At 38.5% G+C, this 14,222-nt stretch overlaps 1 protein-coding gene across 1 annotated transcript in view; it reads right to left on the reverse strand.

The window, feature by feature from the left end:
- Window positions 1-1,075: 1,075 nt before the first annotated feature.
- The window catches only part of PPARA (peroxisome proliferator activated receptor alpha), a 37,725-nt gene continuing 24,578 nt past the window's right edge, over window positions 1,076-14,222 (reverse strand). Inside the window, exons 4-9 of the mRNA XM_080363837.1 lie at window positions 13,900-14,144; window positions 11,882-12,042; window positions 10,438-10,576; window positions 7,732-7,934; window positions 4,203-4,650; window positions 1,076-1,423 (exon numbers count right to left, since the gene is read on the reverse strand). Of these exons, the coding sequence (XP_080219963.1) occupies window positions 1,176-1,423; window positions 4,203-4,650; window positions 7,732-7,934; window positions 10,438-10,576; window positions 11,882-12,042; window positions 13,900-14,107 (1,407 nt within the window). The 5' untranslated portion in view covers window positions 14,108-14,144 and the 3' untranslated portion in view covers window positions 1,076-1,175. The remainder of the gene's footprint in view (window positions 1,424-4,202; window positions 4,651-7,731; window positions 7,935-10,437; window positions 10,577-11,881; window positions 12,043-13,899; window positions 14,145-14,222) is intronic.

Below are 14,222 nucleotides of genomic sequence, written 5' to 3' on the forward strand. Positions count from 1 at the left end.
TGACACCTACAAACACTGTTCTTGGCACTATTGTCACCTTATCCACTGTGGCTGTATGGACAAGGACAAAATTTCATGAAATAATCTAGATAATACTTCTATCAACAATGTGTAAGAAGGAATAGAAAGAAACAAGTCCGAGTGGATAACTGCAAAAAAAATGAAACAGTGTACTCATCAGAAAAGTAAACAGGTCCAAACAACTCTGTACCATCAAGATACTTTTCAAGAAAGAAGGTGCCTTTCCTATACAATCATTTCTTCAGAGTGAGCTGAAGCTGGGCTAGGATCAGATTTTTCAGCCTCTCCAAGACTGAAAAATTCAAGGTAGTATTTTTAAGTCAAAACTGCATTTTGAGCTATTACAGGTTCTCCAGAATTCACATAGTATTATGTTTTTCCTCAGGGACACTTTCATATTTACTTAAGACACTTTTGGAAAACAGGTTCCATCGCTTTATCACATTTACTCTTAAAGAACCACCTGAATAAAGCATCTCTGCTGTATTTTAGAGAAGTCTCCAGATTTTATTTCATTTCCTTGCATTGCATAAAATTCCTGTCTTTTCAACGTCCTAATCCTGAGGTATACAAATGTAATACTATATGAAAGTCGTACTGCATTCCATGGAATTAAAGCAGCAGTGGATAAAAGGCCTTTCAAATGTTTAGTGATGTCTGTACAGGAATACCCAACCATTTGATACACCTAGACTGACTGCTGTAAGAAAAAGTGTTAGTTGGTTCTCAGTAATCACCATTAGCCGAAAAGTGCATAATCTTTGATTGTTTATATACCTGGAGAGAATTTGCTGTATTTGTTAAATTAATTCTAAAAAGACTAAGCCAAGAGGAAATACAATTTTGTTCATTTCTGTTACTTAACGTTCTGATTTATTATACAAATACGTATTCCTTACCAATCTTCAAATTCCAAAATAAAAGAACCATTGTAAGACACTTTATGAGCACTATTACCAGTACTTTTCTGCAGAACTCTTCCCATAGAAGAAGATCCCAAACCAAAAGAAGTGTAACACTCCAGCTACTCATATTTTCGATTTTTCACGCTCTGGACTGAGTGAACAGCAGATAACTGTGCAAGTAGTTTTGCTCCCATCTGTTATTAGTATTGCTCTTGTCTTTAAATATTGTGGAAAGAAATATTAAAAATCTTAATACATATCCCTGTAGATTTCCTGTAGTAAAGGGTGTAAATGTGCATCAGATTCAGTCTTCTTAATTATCTGCACAAGCTGAGCGTGCTCTGTGACGAGTTGTCGGAGGTCAGCCATTTTTTGGAGGAGTTTCGGGAAGAGGAAGATGTCGTCAGGATGGTTAGTTTGCAAGTGAAGTTTCAGTACATGCACGATGCTCTCCTGCATTTTTTCAATGTGTGCTACATTTACGAGACCGGGACGATCTGTTCGCAGAACAAACAAAAGAATCCATGTCAGAATTTTGTGATTATTCTTTAAAGCAGGCTATTTTACAGATTCTATATTGCAGGCCTCAGTGTATATTTCCACAAGGCAATGAGCCTTAAACAAGTATTTTTTTTTAAATAAAACAATGAACGAAAAACTTTAGTCAAGGTTTTTTTTGATGACCACAGTTATTTGAGGAGTGATTTCATACCGCTAAATAGAACTCGTGCTACAAAATGCAAAAACCCAGCTCACCCTCTCACCCCCCAAAACCAGCAGAAGGACCTGGGGGTCCTGGTAGACAACAGGATGACTATGAGCCAGCACTGTGCCCTTGTGGCCAGGAAGGCCAATGGCATCCTGGGCTGTATTAGAAGGGGGGTGGTTAGTAGATCGAGAGAGGTCCTCCTTCCCCTCTACTCCGCCCTGGTGAGACCACATCTGGAATATTGTGTGCAGTTCTGGGCCCCTCAGTTCCAGAAGGACAGGGAACTGCTGGAGAGGGTCCAGTGTAGGGCACCAAAGATGATTAAGGGAGTGGAGCATCTCCCTTATGAGGAAAGGCTGAGGGAGCTGGGTCTCTTTAGCTTGGAGAAGAGGAGACTGAGGGGTGACCTTATTAATGTTTATAAATATATAAAGGGTGAGTGCCATAAGGATGGAGCCAGGCTCTTCTCGGTGACAAACAATGATAGGACAAGGGGTAATGGGATCAAGATGGAACACAAGAGATTCCACTTAAATTTGAGAAGAAACTTCTTCTCAGTGAGGGTGCCAGAGCACTGGAACAGGCTGCCCAGGGGGGTTGTGGAGTCTCCTTCTCTGGAGACATTCAAGACCCACCTGGACGTATTCCTGTGCGACCTCATCTAGGCATTCCTGCTCCAGCAGGGGGATTGGACTAGATGATCTTTTGAGGTCCCTTCCAATCCCAAACATACTGTGTGAACTGTGAAGCATCTATTAAAGATGTTTCACGCTTTCTAGTATGTGATCTCATTTTCATTTACTTACAGTCACTCTCCAGATTAAATTTCTCTATCAGAAGTCTGGGACAAGAGACTAAATATGGTTTTTGAAAACTTCAGCTAATTCCGGGGAGTAGGACAAAGAAGAAAAAATAAAACAAAACAACAAACCAAAATACAAAACCAACACCCACATATCGCCTGCAAAGAACTCTCTTGACTTTTGAAAACATCAAAATACCCATGTGCAAAAGTAATTCGAGACTTGTTGGGAACTTGCTGCCTTAACTGGCACACAAAGCTGTTGAAAGTCTATAGATTGTATCTTTCTGCTTGTAATTGCTGAGGATGCAACTGGGGCAGTGAAACATTCTATGAGTTTGGCAGAAAGCAAAAAAGGAAGGTGGGAGCAGTTGGAACGTTCTTGATCTTTTATTTCCCTTTCTCAAAATGCTTGTGGATAGTTTTGAATTTAACCTTAAGAGAAGAAGAAAGGATTATATTTGTGTTCCTTCACACACAAAGAGCTCAAACAACAGGCACTATGGTACTATGAAAAAAAATTTAAAATACCATCATGTCCTGGTTTTGTTAAAAAACAAGTTTGTCTTTTAGTGAATTTGCCTGTCAGCTAAAGCCTTCATATTAGCTGCATTTTCCTGGAGAACCAGATATATGTTCTGGTAAACCTAGCAACGGAATGTGAAGTTATTGATAAGCACAGATGGACATCTCGCGAGAGGGGCAACAAGAAACAGGTGAACAAGAAAGTGACCAACTGTGTATAACATTCCATTCACGTGATACTTCATATAAAAGTGGGAGATCACGAGGATCTCGTCCCTATTTTTCCTTTTGCTTATGGCTGACATTAGGAGAGGATCTTGCTCCTTGTCCCTGCCAACTGAGGCCTAGTGACAGACTGAATCCAGCTCCGGTTGGCTGCAGAGTCCAATCCAGGACTTTGGGTGCCGGCTCTGCAGTTGCTGAGACTTTCAAGATTGGTTTTGTATATTTTGTATTATTTTCTCTATTCTTATCAGTAGCATTAGTAAAACATTGTTAATTTTTCCAACTCTCTTCTCTCTGTTCTTCTTTCCCTCCTGATCGCCTGTCCTGAGTGGGAAGGGGGGAGAGGGAGGGGCAAAAAGGGGGAAGGGGTAGGAGAGGAGGTTAACAATACATCTGCCACGGTTTTATTGTCACCCCGCAATCTAAACCCTCGACACATCAGCTGATTTTTTAAATTATCTAAGTAAGCTGTTGTTTGTTTGTTTGTTTTTAAACAGCCTGTGATACTAAAACCAGACTACAGGAAGTGCATCAGAGCTGCGCATTTGTGCATGAGGCAATCAGCGAGTGTCAGAGATGAGCAAAGCTATAATCAGCTCCTGCCTCCATTCTCATTACATAATATTGTTCTGCTCATTTGGCAGATACGAATAGTGTTTCCAACCCAACCCTAAACATTAAAAAAAAAAAAGGAATCCTCCAAAGGAGGACAAATATAAACAAATATCAACGTTCTTCACATCCCAGTTTTGAAAAACAGAGCGTAACTAGACCTCTCTAAATGAGGCTAAACAGAAATTCCAAGCGTGTGTACAATTCTGCAAAGCAAAATACAGGATCAAGACTGTTAACGGTTACACGGCATCTTCCGTGAAACACACTAAAAGGGAAAATGACATTGTTACTGGTAGAATTGAATCTTCAAGAAATACGTAAGCTTTTCCATTAAAGTTATTAATTCACGTGAAGAAATGTTAATATTTACTAGCTTAAAGAACAAATATGTAGTGCTTACCTCCACAGCAAATGATGGCAGCAACAAAAAGGGATATATCGCTATCATCCAGTTCCAGTGCATTGAATTTCATTGCAAAATCAAATTTTGGCTCCATTATATCACAGAATGGCTTTCTCAGGCTTTTCAGGAACTCCCGGGTGATAAAGCCGTTTCCATAGGCTACCAGCATCCCATCCTTGTTCATCACAGATGCTAACATGGCAAATATGGCTTCATAAACTCCGTATTTTAACAACGTCACTTGATCGTTCAAGTCAAGGCTGGAGAAGCCAGGGATAGATTTGGCAAATTCAGTGACTTCTGTGACGGTCTCTACAGACGTACACTGGCAGCAGTGGAAGATTCGAACTTCTGCTTCCTTGTTCTGAATTCCATTCGCTACCAATTTTGCCACCAGCGTCTTCTCTGCCATACACAAGGTATCCATATCATGTATAACAAATGGCTACAGAGAAAAAAACATTGATTCAGTTACAAAGTAATGGTTATTAATCATCAGTTTCCTAAAGAACAGGAATTCTGATAAACTTTAACTTTCATGCTAATCAGTCTTCAACTACAAATAAACCTCGAGTTCTTTCATATTTCTGCATAGAGAGATACCACGTATTACAGAAGTACAAACTGCAATATCTAAGAATAAGTTTGTTCTGCAAACAACAATGCAAATAGTAAAAGGTAAGCACGTACGATGTATCTTTAATCTAGTTTTATGTAGTAGTTATAGTGAAGATCCAGAAGTACTGTGCTTAGTATGTACATATGCATCTCAGAGCAAGTCTCAGAAGGTTCACAAAAGACGTGTATTACCTTCTCCAGAAGTCCAGGTAATTCTGCCTACACTCCTATCGATTCCTAAACTAACTACACTCGATGCACATCATGATGCTTTCCTGAAGTATCCTAGGGGGAATACAGACAGTCATTTAAATATAGGACAGCATATTTGCACAAGAATGTGATCCCTGTACTACTCTTGTGTTTTATTATCAGATTTCTACAGACCATGTCCCAGCTGAGCTCATCTTTCTGGCTACAGTTAGTGCCAAGTCATCTCTTAACCCAGAAACCTGCTAGAATGTCAGGCAACACAAAATTTGTCTTGATCACGGTCTTTTCCATGATGTGCTTAATTTAAAAAGGTATGTGCATTACAAACTGATGAGCCAGTCTCTTAAAACATCATATTTAAAAAAGCATTCAGACTTTCTTAAGAACAATTGGAACTCAAAAATATTTTGATACACAGCTGAAGAGCAGTAATCACAACAGAGGACATATCACTAGAATAACAAAACTCAGTGCTTTCCAGCCTACCAAAGTCATACCAGTTGACCTTGAACACAAATCTAATTTCATAAACACTAAGCAAAGCACGTTCCCTGTGCTGTTTTGCCTGTCTCAGTTTAAATATCATGAAGAACACTTGGTGTTCTGTTAGAGGCTCATAGAATACATTTATTTCACTTAGAAAGCTGCCAAACATGCCAGTTTCCCACAGTTGTCCACTTTTTAAATGTTTGTAGCAAGTACATATTCCATCTCACTTCAGTACTTAAGAGCTATACAGAACAGAACTTTCTATGTGCATGTGGAAATGAGTGGAAAGTGACAAATCAACAAGTCCAGCACATTTCTAAACCCTTTAAAAGATGTAGGCTATGTCATAAATCTTTTTTGGAATTTATCATCATTTCACCATGCAGAAAACAGGTATGGCCAAGGACCATTTAAACTTAAAAATGATACCTTGTCATAATGAAAAATATTAGTTCACTCTGAAAACAGTTAGAGTGGTGCCAAGAATTAGGATTTACTGAAACTGGCCATTAATGCATTGTTGAGAAACAGGGGGATTACTAACAACAAGCCCCTCATTTTTTTTTTCCTGTTAAAAAGTCAAGAGAAAATTAAAATGTCTGTTTTCCCAAGAGATGATGAAATAGCTTAAAAAACCCTTTCCTCTTCCCTGCATATTGAAGAATGAGGAAGCAGCCTGATTATAATATGCTAGGTCTGCTCATCATTAATTTCTACTTGTAAATTCACCAAGACACATGCAAGCCGCTATTAACTACTCAATCGGAAGACTGATCTGAGAGCCTTGGTTGCATAAATGCAAACACAAAACTGAGGATGCAGTGATCTAGAATCCCTGCATGTATGATACATACTGTAGCTTTTGATTCTGATGTGGCAACAAGCCTGAGAAGGACTTTATGCAGATACCTACTTGGTAAGGTGTTGAAACATGGCATTTACTGTAGGCGTATGTCAGCTTGCAGCCCCCCAAAAATTTAAGCCTGTGCTTAATTTTAAGCACCTCTTTAATACAGTGAAGAAGACTGGGATTATGCATATGTCTTTCTTTTAATGTAGAAGCCTGTACACTTGGCTAAACTATAATATGCCGAATTCTACAACTTAGAAAACAGCTTGCGTACATTTTTTATGCTTAACCCCATGGTTTCATGGGTTTTATTACAGCATATGTAAAGCCTCTTCCTTGCAAATTTTTACTAATATTGAGTATCTTATTTTACCAACAATTTTATCTTCAATGTATAATTAACGTAAATCACAACTGAATTTTAAAAAAATATGTGTGAAGTGAAACAAGTCCGTCCTTGCAATGGTTATATTGTCTCACATGCTACAAAACAAAAAGCAGTTGACAGCCTTAGATAGCCCAAACTCTTCATTGTCTAATAATGATTTTCTTACCATACTCAATCATTTTTAGGAAAATTATGCCCAATTATCAAAACAGTGTGGCTCAGAGTTAAATCTCAAAAGATGTGTACCTAGTAAATATTACACAATATACATTGATGACCAAGTACCATAAGTAAAAATTCTTAGAGAACATTCACTATTTGGTATGAGACCTTGGCTAAATTATCCTGAAAGAAAAAGAACCTCTACAGCATACGTTGTCTTCACAACCCCGCTTGCTTCTCCTTTGCAAAGTAACCATACAGTAAAGACCAGGAAGGCTGGGTGAGGAAATGGCCACAACTGTAAACAAAGAATTACAAACTCAAGTTTTCTTTTCCCTCCTGCCATTAATATTGTTGTGATTAAAACAAAAGTCATACAGAGCTCCTGTACACCCTAAAATATAACAGTATTTATCCTGGCATTTGTGGCAGAAAAACATGATATTTTTTTTTCCACTTTCACAATAGGAAATTAATCTTGAACCATTTACGCCACCCATAGCAAGAGGTATTCACATTCAGACGTCACTCTTTTTTTGACTACTGATTTTCTTTCCCTTATGTCTATACCATAATTTAAGGTTAGGAGCTTCCATTTACAAGTTAATCACCTGATTTACCTAAAGATTCCTAGTATAGTAGTGTCTAAAAGCAACCATATTTACAACAGGTATTATTTTTGCATGTTTCACATCTGTATGAGCACAGTTGAGTTTCTAAAAGATTTGCTTAAGAGTTTAAGAAATTATTATAATCACCTTATGTACTTGCCAGCTTTACTATAAAGTTACAGTAAAAGTACTTACTGGATTGTTATTAGTTTTCCCTGCAAGGATGATTCTGGCTTTAACCTTGTTCATATTGAAGTTTTTCAGGTAAGCAACATGAATTCTTTTAGCAAGGGATTTAAGATCTGCCATTTCTGAATCTTCTACATAGTTTTCACCTGTCAGAATTTCTGCTTTCAACTTGGCCTTCTCAGACCTTGGCATTCGTCCAAAACGTATTGCTGATGGGAAGACATAATTATAAAACAAATGTTAAGTTATACAAAAACCTGTGCCTTTTAGCATTGCTGATTAGAGCAGTAAGACCTCCTATCTAGAAAAATTGAGGTAGAGGTAGCATCTTTATTATAATAAATTCACAAGTGAAAAAAACCTCATCCTTTCCAACATGGACTAATTACCAAGTCAATATGCTAAGCTGAAGGTAACAGACTTTTCAAAACACAAACTGGTATCTGCAATGAGCTAGAACACATGCCTTGTTCCTTCTGCATTACTTAAGTAGCTGGACTTTGCTCTCTCCTTGTTATGCTCTACAACTCTCAATGCAAAACTCAAAGTTCATCTTGGGCACTCTAAAAATCTGCGCAAACTCATGTCAGGAGCTTGGCAGAGAGTGCACACGGCAGCTGGAGAGCTGCCTGGAGAGTCACCTGCAGGGAACGCTGCAGTGGAGTTGGGCCCAAACCCCACTGCTGATCTCTGAACCTGCTGGGACAATTCAGGTCTTTATGCCCTGGATGTTCAGTTCAACACATCTGTACTATCTAGTGAGAACAAAACAGACCAGAGACCCAGATTTATGCTCAAAGGCTACAGTCAACCCACCACTTAATGCTTATTTTTTTTAGTCCTTCAGGACTGGAAAGGATGAGAACAGAGCTTGAGTATCCGATCTAGTCATTAGGATATTGTCTTGAAAGGCAGGAGATGTGAGTTTGAAACACCACTGGGTATGGAGGTCTCCCTGTTCTTGGACAAGTGGTCTTGCCATTTAGCAATAACACAGGCATGTCCACATCTTTCTTCAGTTTCAGTTTAAAATAAAACAGCTCCATTTCAAAAGGAGCCTTACGGGGCTGATAGCCTGCAAGGTTTTGAGGGTCCTATAGCTGGTTGCTCTTACCGCATTTCAGCATCTAACAAGTGAGAGGACAACCTTACTGCTTATACTGAGCAATTCAGAGCATGTGCAGAATTAGCCCTTCAACATACCCAAGAAATTTTCTCGTAACATAAGGAGGTGTCTCATGACATAAGGAGGTGTCTCTAGGTGTAATGTGAAATACAGTTTTGAATGTCAATGGAAGCCCAACATGGAAGGCCTGTCTGGAACCTCGCCATGGGTCTTTGGAAAAGTGGTAGAATATGGAAGAATATCTGCTCTGAACTGAAACTTAGAGTTTTAAGATCATGGCTGTACATGTAGTTCTAGCTCTTTTCCTGAGAAGTATCACCTGCAAGTTAGCAGCAATGTCCTCCCCCCACTGCTTCCCATGTGTTTGCTGCAGTAAAACTGCTACTGCGCCCTTCAGCTGGAGCACAGGTGCCCACAGCCTCTTAGCAGGACCAAACACCTTCAACTGAACATTAATTCCTGCCAACCAGCACAGCTCCCTGCTCAACTCCTGCCCCTGACATGGCACTTTGTTGGCTGGCACACTCTTCCCAAGTCTGCTGTCGGGAAGGTTACCAGCAGTCGCAGAGAGGCTATCAACCCTCTGCCAATGAACCTTAACCTCAGTCAAAGCTCACCACAAGAGAGCCAGACTTCCCCAGAACCAGAAGGGCAACTCTCCCAGTGTCTCTTGCCAGGACTCCAGACTGCGCTGCCACAAGCAGCTTCCCCAACCACGTGCCCACCCCAGCTATCCTGACTGCATAGTTTCCTTAGGAAGCTCGTCTCCTAACCCACAGCCTTTCACCTACTCCCAAGTTCACTTGGACACTATCAGACCCACGTAGGGAAAGCAAACTACTGTAACCTGGCCAACCAAAATGTGCTTTCTCATGGCTTGACCTCTACCTCTTTACCAAAGTTGCTTAGCAAGCTAATACTGTGCATAAAACTGGCTCGTGGGTTGAAATGGGCCCACAAACCACAGGCTTACTAGCCTTATCTTAAATCATTAACACAAACAACAATATAATTTTTAAACTGGATATCTAGACTCTCTGAATTTTTACCATTCCACTTAACAAGCAACCTACCGGATCCCTGTTCCACAGTCAGCACAGATCTTCACCCTTCCCCCACACCCCATGAACCACCTGCCCAAGAGCTGTTGTGCTGTAATCTGAAGAATAATGAAGTCTAGTTTCCTACAGACTTCTACCCTACGTCATTCCCTTCTACAATGAGCGAGTTGTTCTCCTCCCACTCCTCTACAATGCCCTTGACCAGAATTCTTCCCATATTGAAATTTGTTTCAGTGAGACTAACGGTGCCAAAGTTCTGGGTGAAAAAAGCAACTAAATGAACATTCATATGGACAAACAGACATCCAGCACGATTGTGTAAAACTCATAAAAGTACATTTGGCAGCTGTGTATCAATTACATTAACTACTCATTAGGGAAACTAGCATCCCCCATTACAGTCTATGCTGTAAAAAAATCCGAAGTTCAACTCATATGTATAAGAAAAAAATCTGTCCAAGCACCTGCTTCCAGAAGCAGATCCTGGGCAGGAACAAGCAAATTATTAACGGGACTCTTACCTACCATTATGTGACATTCCAACTGAAAGGCACTTTTGAAAACGACAGTATTGGCACTTATTACGATTTTTTTTCTGAATTTTGCAGTTGCGATCACATTTGACATAGATGAGTTTTAATCGAATTGTTCTTCTAAAAAAACCCTATAAAAAGTTTGAAAAAAACAATATGTAATGTTAAAGAATGTTGAGTACTAAGCTTCAATCATAGAGATTTTGTTGTTGTTGTTTTCTTTTATTTTTTATTGATGTCATTAAGAAAACAATGTGCAAAGGAGGGAGTAGCTCTCAACCCTCTTTCTTGGGAGAAGACCAAAAGCCCAGAGTACCTGAGCAGGTTTGCTCTCAAGGATTAATCACATGTTGTTTTTGTAGGCATTCTCTAAGCATCCTCTGTAGAAACAAACCTTCATCTTTCATACGTGTAAGTCACACAAACACAAAGATTTAACACCTTTTCTTCATCCAGGAAATGTGAGGGCTATGACAACACAGCACAGTTTATAGAAAAAGCCAAAGAGACAAGAATAAGTATTACAGAAGAGCCTGTAACTCAACAGATCTTCCTGTGATGTCTTGATACTACAATGTAATGCTAGTCTCATGTTATGAAATCATAGGGTTAGCAAAGGTTTTTAAAGACAGCGCAACATTTTGCTTCACATGACATAATAACATATCATTGAGACTGTGGGACACACCTGACTGTGAACTGACTCCCCATCTCTAAAAGAGATTCTAGCATTTTTCTGTAAGATTCATATTTGAATTATCATCTTCTGACATTGAGTACGAGAGAAAAATGTACACATATGCTATTATTTCTCTCACCTTAGACTATAATTTAGAAAAAAAAAAAAGGTAAAATTAAAACATTAGAAAGAAAACAAAAAGAATCTTATAATTCCTGGGCCATATCACCCCCAAAATTATACATTAATGATAAAATTAATTTGCCCCAGAGACATGCACTGGCCCCAAAACCACAAGAGGTATAATTCTAAGTGATTCAGGCAGAATGTGGTGGAGATGAGAAATTCAGGATTTGTTACTGTTATAATGGAAATGTAGCAAACTCACATGCTTCTCAGAGCCGTGCTCCCAACACAAATAAAACACTAGTGGAGCAAGTAGGCTGAGACTTTTAGTCACAGTTTAGTGTTTTAAAGTTGTTTTAGTGTTTAAATATAGCCAGAAAAGCAAAATTAAAATGATCATTATGAATTGCCCCTGCTTGATGAAGGTCTGGTATTGAGTTACAGTATCCACTTCTGGTATCTGAACAATTTCTTTCAGCAAAAAAAGATCACAGATCTGTTTATTATTTAAATAATTGTAATGGCTAGAATTCTATTAATTAACCATTAATGTAACAAAAGTTTATCTCCATATAACCCTGTAAATAAAGCAACATGATGTAGGTTCTTAAAAAGAAAATTATGACTGTACCTTACAACCTTCACAAGCATGTACTCCGTAATGGTAGCCTGAGGCTTTATCCCCACAAATTCTACATTCAATGTTTAATGCTCCACTGGGTGATTCATCTATGCTACCTGGAGCTGTGGCAAAATTAATGGATGAAGGACTGGATGCTGGTGAAAGGGTGTCTAAAAGAAAAAGGAACACTTCATAAATACTATACTATCATAGTTTTAAATGATGATCTAAACTGAGGCCTAAAAAGCAATTACACAGCTTCTCTTTCTAAAGAAGAGGTTTTCTCTAAGTGAAAGCATACTACTTCACATCAGTGGGAAGGGAGAACAGGTATTACAAGGAAGGCAACACGAATGTCTCCTTCTAAGCTAGTCTGCTTCTAAAATAATCCAGCAACAAAAGCCTTGCTCAGATATACCTGCGGAGTATAACGGGAAAAACATCTCTGAATGGCTGTACAATGAAATAAGCTCTCCAGACATTTTACTACTAGATGATCATGTTACAAAACTAACACATTCCAACCTTAATTACTTCAATTAATATTTCCACCTTGTTTGAGGAAAATATTTTCTGAGGCCAGAATTTCTTTTATCTTCCATCTTGCAACTTGCACCACAAGACTTTAGCAAATTAATGGGTGTGTTACTTTAACAGAAAGATTAAGAAACACTCATGAATGTAGGTCAGCAAGTATTATGTTGGAAAAAACCTTGGCATAGACCTCGGAGTCTTCATTGCCAGCACTGCCAAGCCCACAGGCAGAGTCATCAAGAACAGCCTAAAACTCAGGATCTTTTTCAAAGCATGATTTTAATTCTTTTTTACTTGCCTTATGGCATTTGAGCCTTAGAAGTTTACATTTTCCATCTTCTCTAACAGCAAACCTAGAACTTTTTATAAAGAATGCTGAATACTCAAATTAGAAGGGGATAGTAGAAGCTGATCTAAATTATTGTAGGACTTGTATATTCATATACACAAATAATTAAAAAAACCTCATGTCTCAGAAGGACTGTGTTATAAACTCGGCAAGTAATACCTTCTCCTGTAGGCATCTCTCTAACATGAAGGTCTGCAAGCAAAAGGGACCCAAATCATATTTCTACAAGCATTCCTTTGGGCAATAGTGCCAAGAGGCAGCTCTCCCTTCAAACCTCACAGTATTCATTTCAACCCCTTCAGCACAGAGGCACACCTCAGTTCTATCAGTGCAATTTTTGGAAGGTAAGATAGTGATCACAGTCTGCGAATCAATTTGAAGTAAGAAACCTCCAAAACAAAACATAAGCCAAGCAGAAAGCTAATCACAAACTGTTTAAAGTGGCTCTACTGCTAAAAGATCTGTAAACCCATAGTTTCAAAAGGAATACCTTACTGACACTATTGCAGTGTGCCGTACCACTTCCAATGATTTCCATTTTGATCTCTCAAACAAAGCCTCTTAAAAAGTTCGTTTGACTAAAGACTTTGTATTGTCTTAGCACTCTCAGACTGTTACTTGAACCAGGGTAGTGGTCATTAGCTGAACAACGTTACTCTTGCGTCAAAGGGGGAGAAAACAGCATCTTCAAAATACGAGAGCACTAAAATATACTGGAATTCTATGCGAGCTTTTAAGGTTTAGATTATGAATTTTTGGCAAATGTTTCATGATACTTTTCAAATGTACGCAATTTGAAGAAGCTTTTTAAAATGGCAAATTCCTCCAGTGCAATATTGTGATTTCTTATATGACTACAACACATAGTAACTTCTTTGCTAGTAATATGGATTTTTAGAAGTTATTTTGAAAAAGGTGTTGATATGAATGATAATTTTAAACAGCAATTTCATGTTACAGTAATTTTTCAGTGACATTTGTCTAATAAATGAACTTTACCATTAAATATTTTAAGACCATGCTATAATCAGCTTATATATTTCTAGTATCACTTAGTCATAAACAACAATTATTGCATTAAAAAAAAAATCTACCACTATGTATTTATAAAATAAAGTTTTATGGTAAACCAAAACTCTCTTACCTGTTACAACTGATCCATCAGATCCTGGACCATTTCCCAGTGACTGGAACTCTGTTAAACTTAAAGCTCCAGAGCTATCATCACCTAGAGACTGTGAAAGGTCTTGAATGTTCTCCATATCTCGCAGAAACTCCCCAGATAATGGGCTGCCTATATCATCCTCCTCCAAGGGAGTAAGGGGATAGAGCTGGTTTTCAGTGTCCATCATTTTGATCAGGTAGAACAGTCACTTCGACTTCTTCACACTGGTGAAAGAATAATAAAAAAACGCAAACCCTGTACTTACAACATTAGAATATTTTTTTAAAATATTTGAATCAGTT

The sequence above is a fragment of the Nesoenas mayeri genome, assembly GCF_963082525.1.
Source record: "Nesoenas mayeri genome assembly, chromosome: 1".
Classification (NCBI taxonomy): Eukaryota; Metazoa; Chordata; class Aves; order Columbiformes; family Columbidae; genus Nesoenas; species Nesoenas mayeri.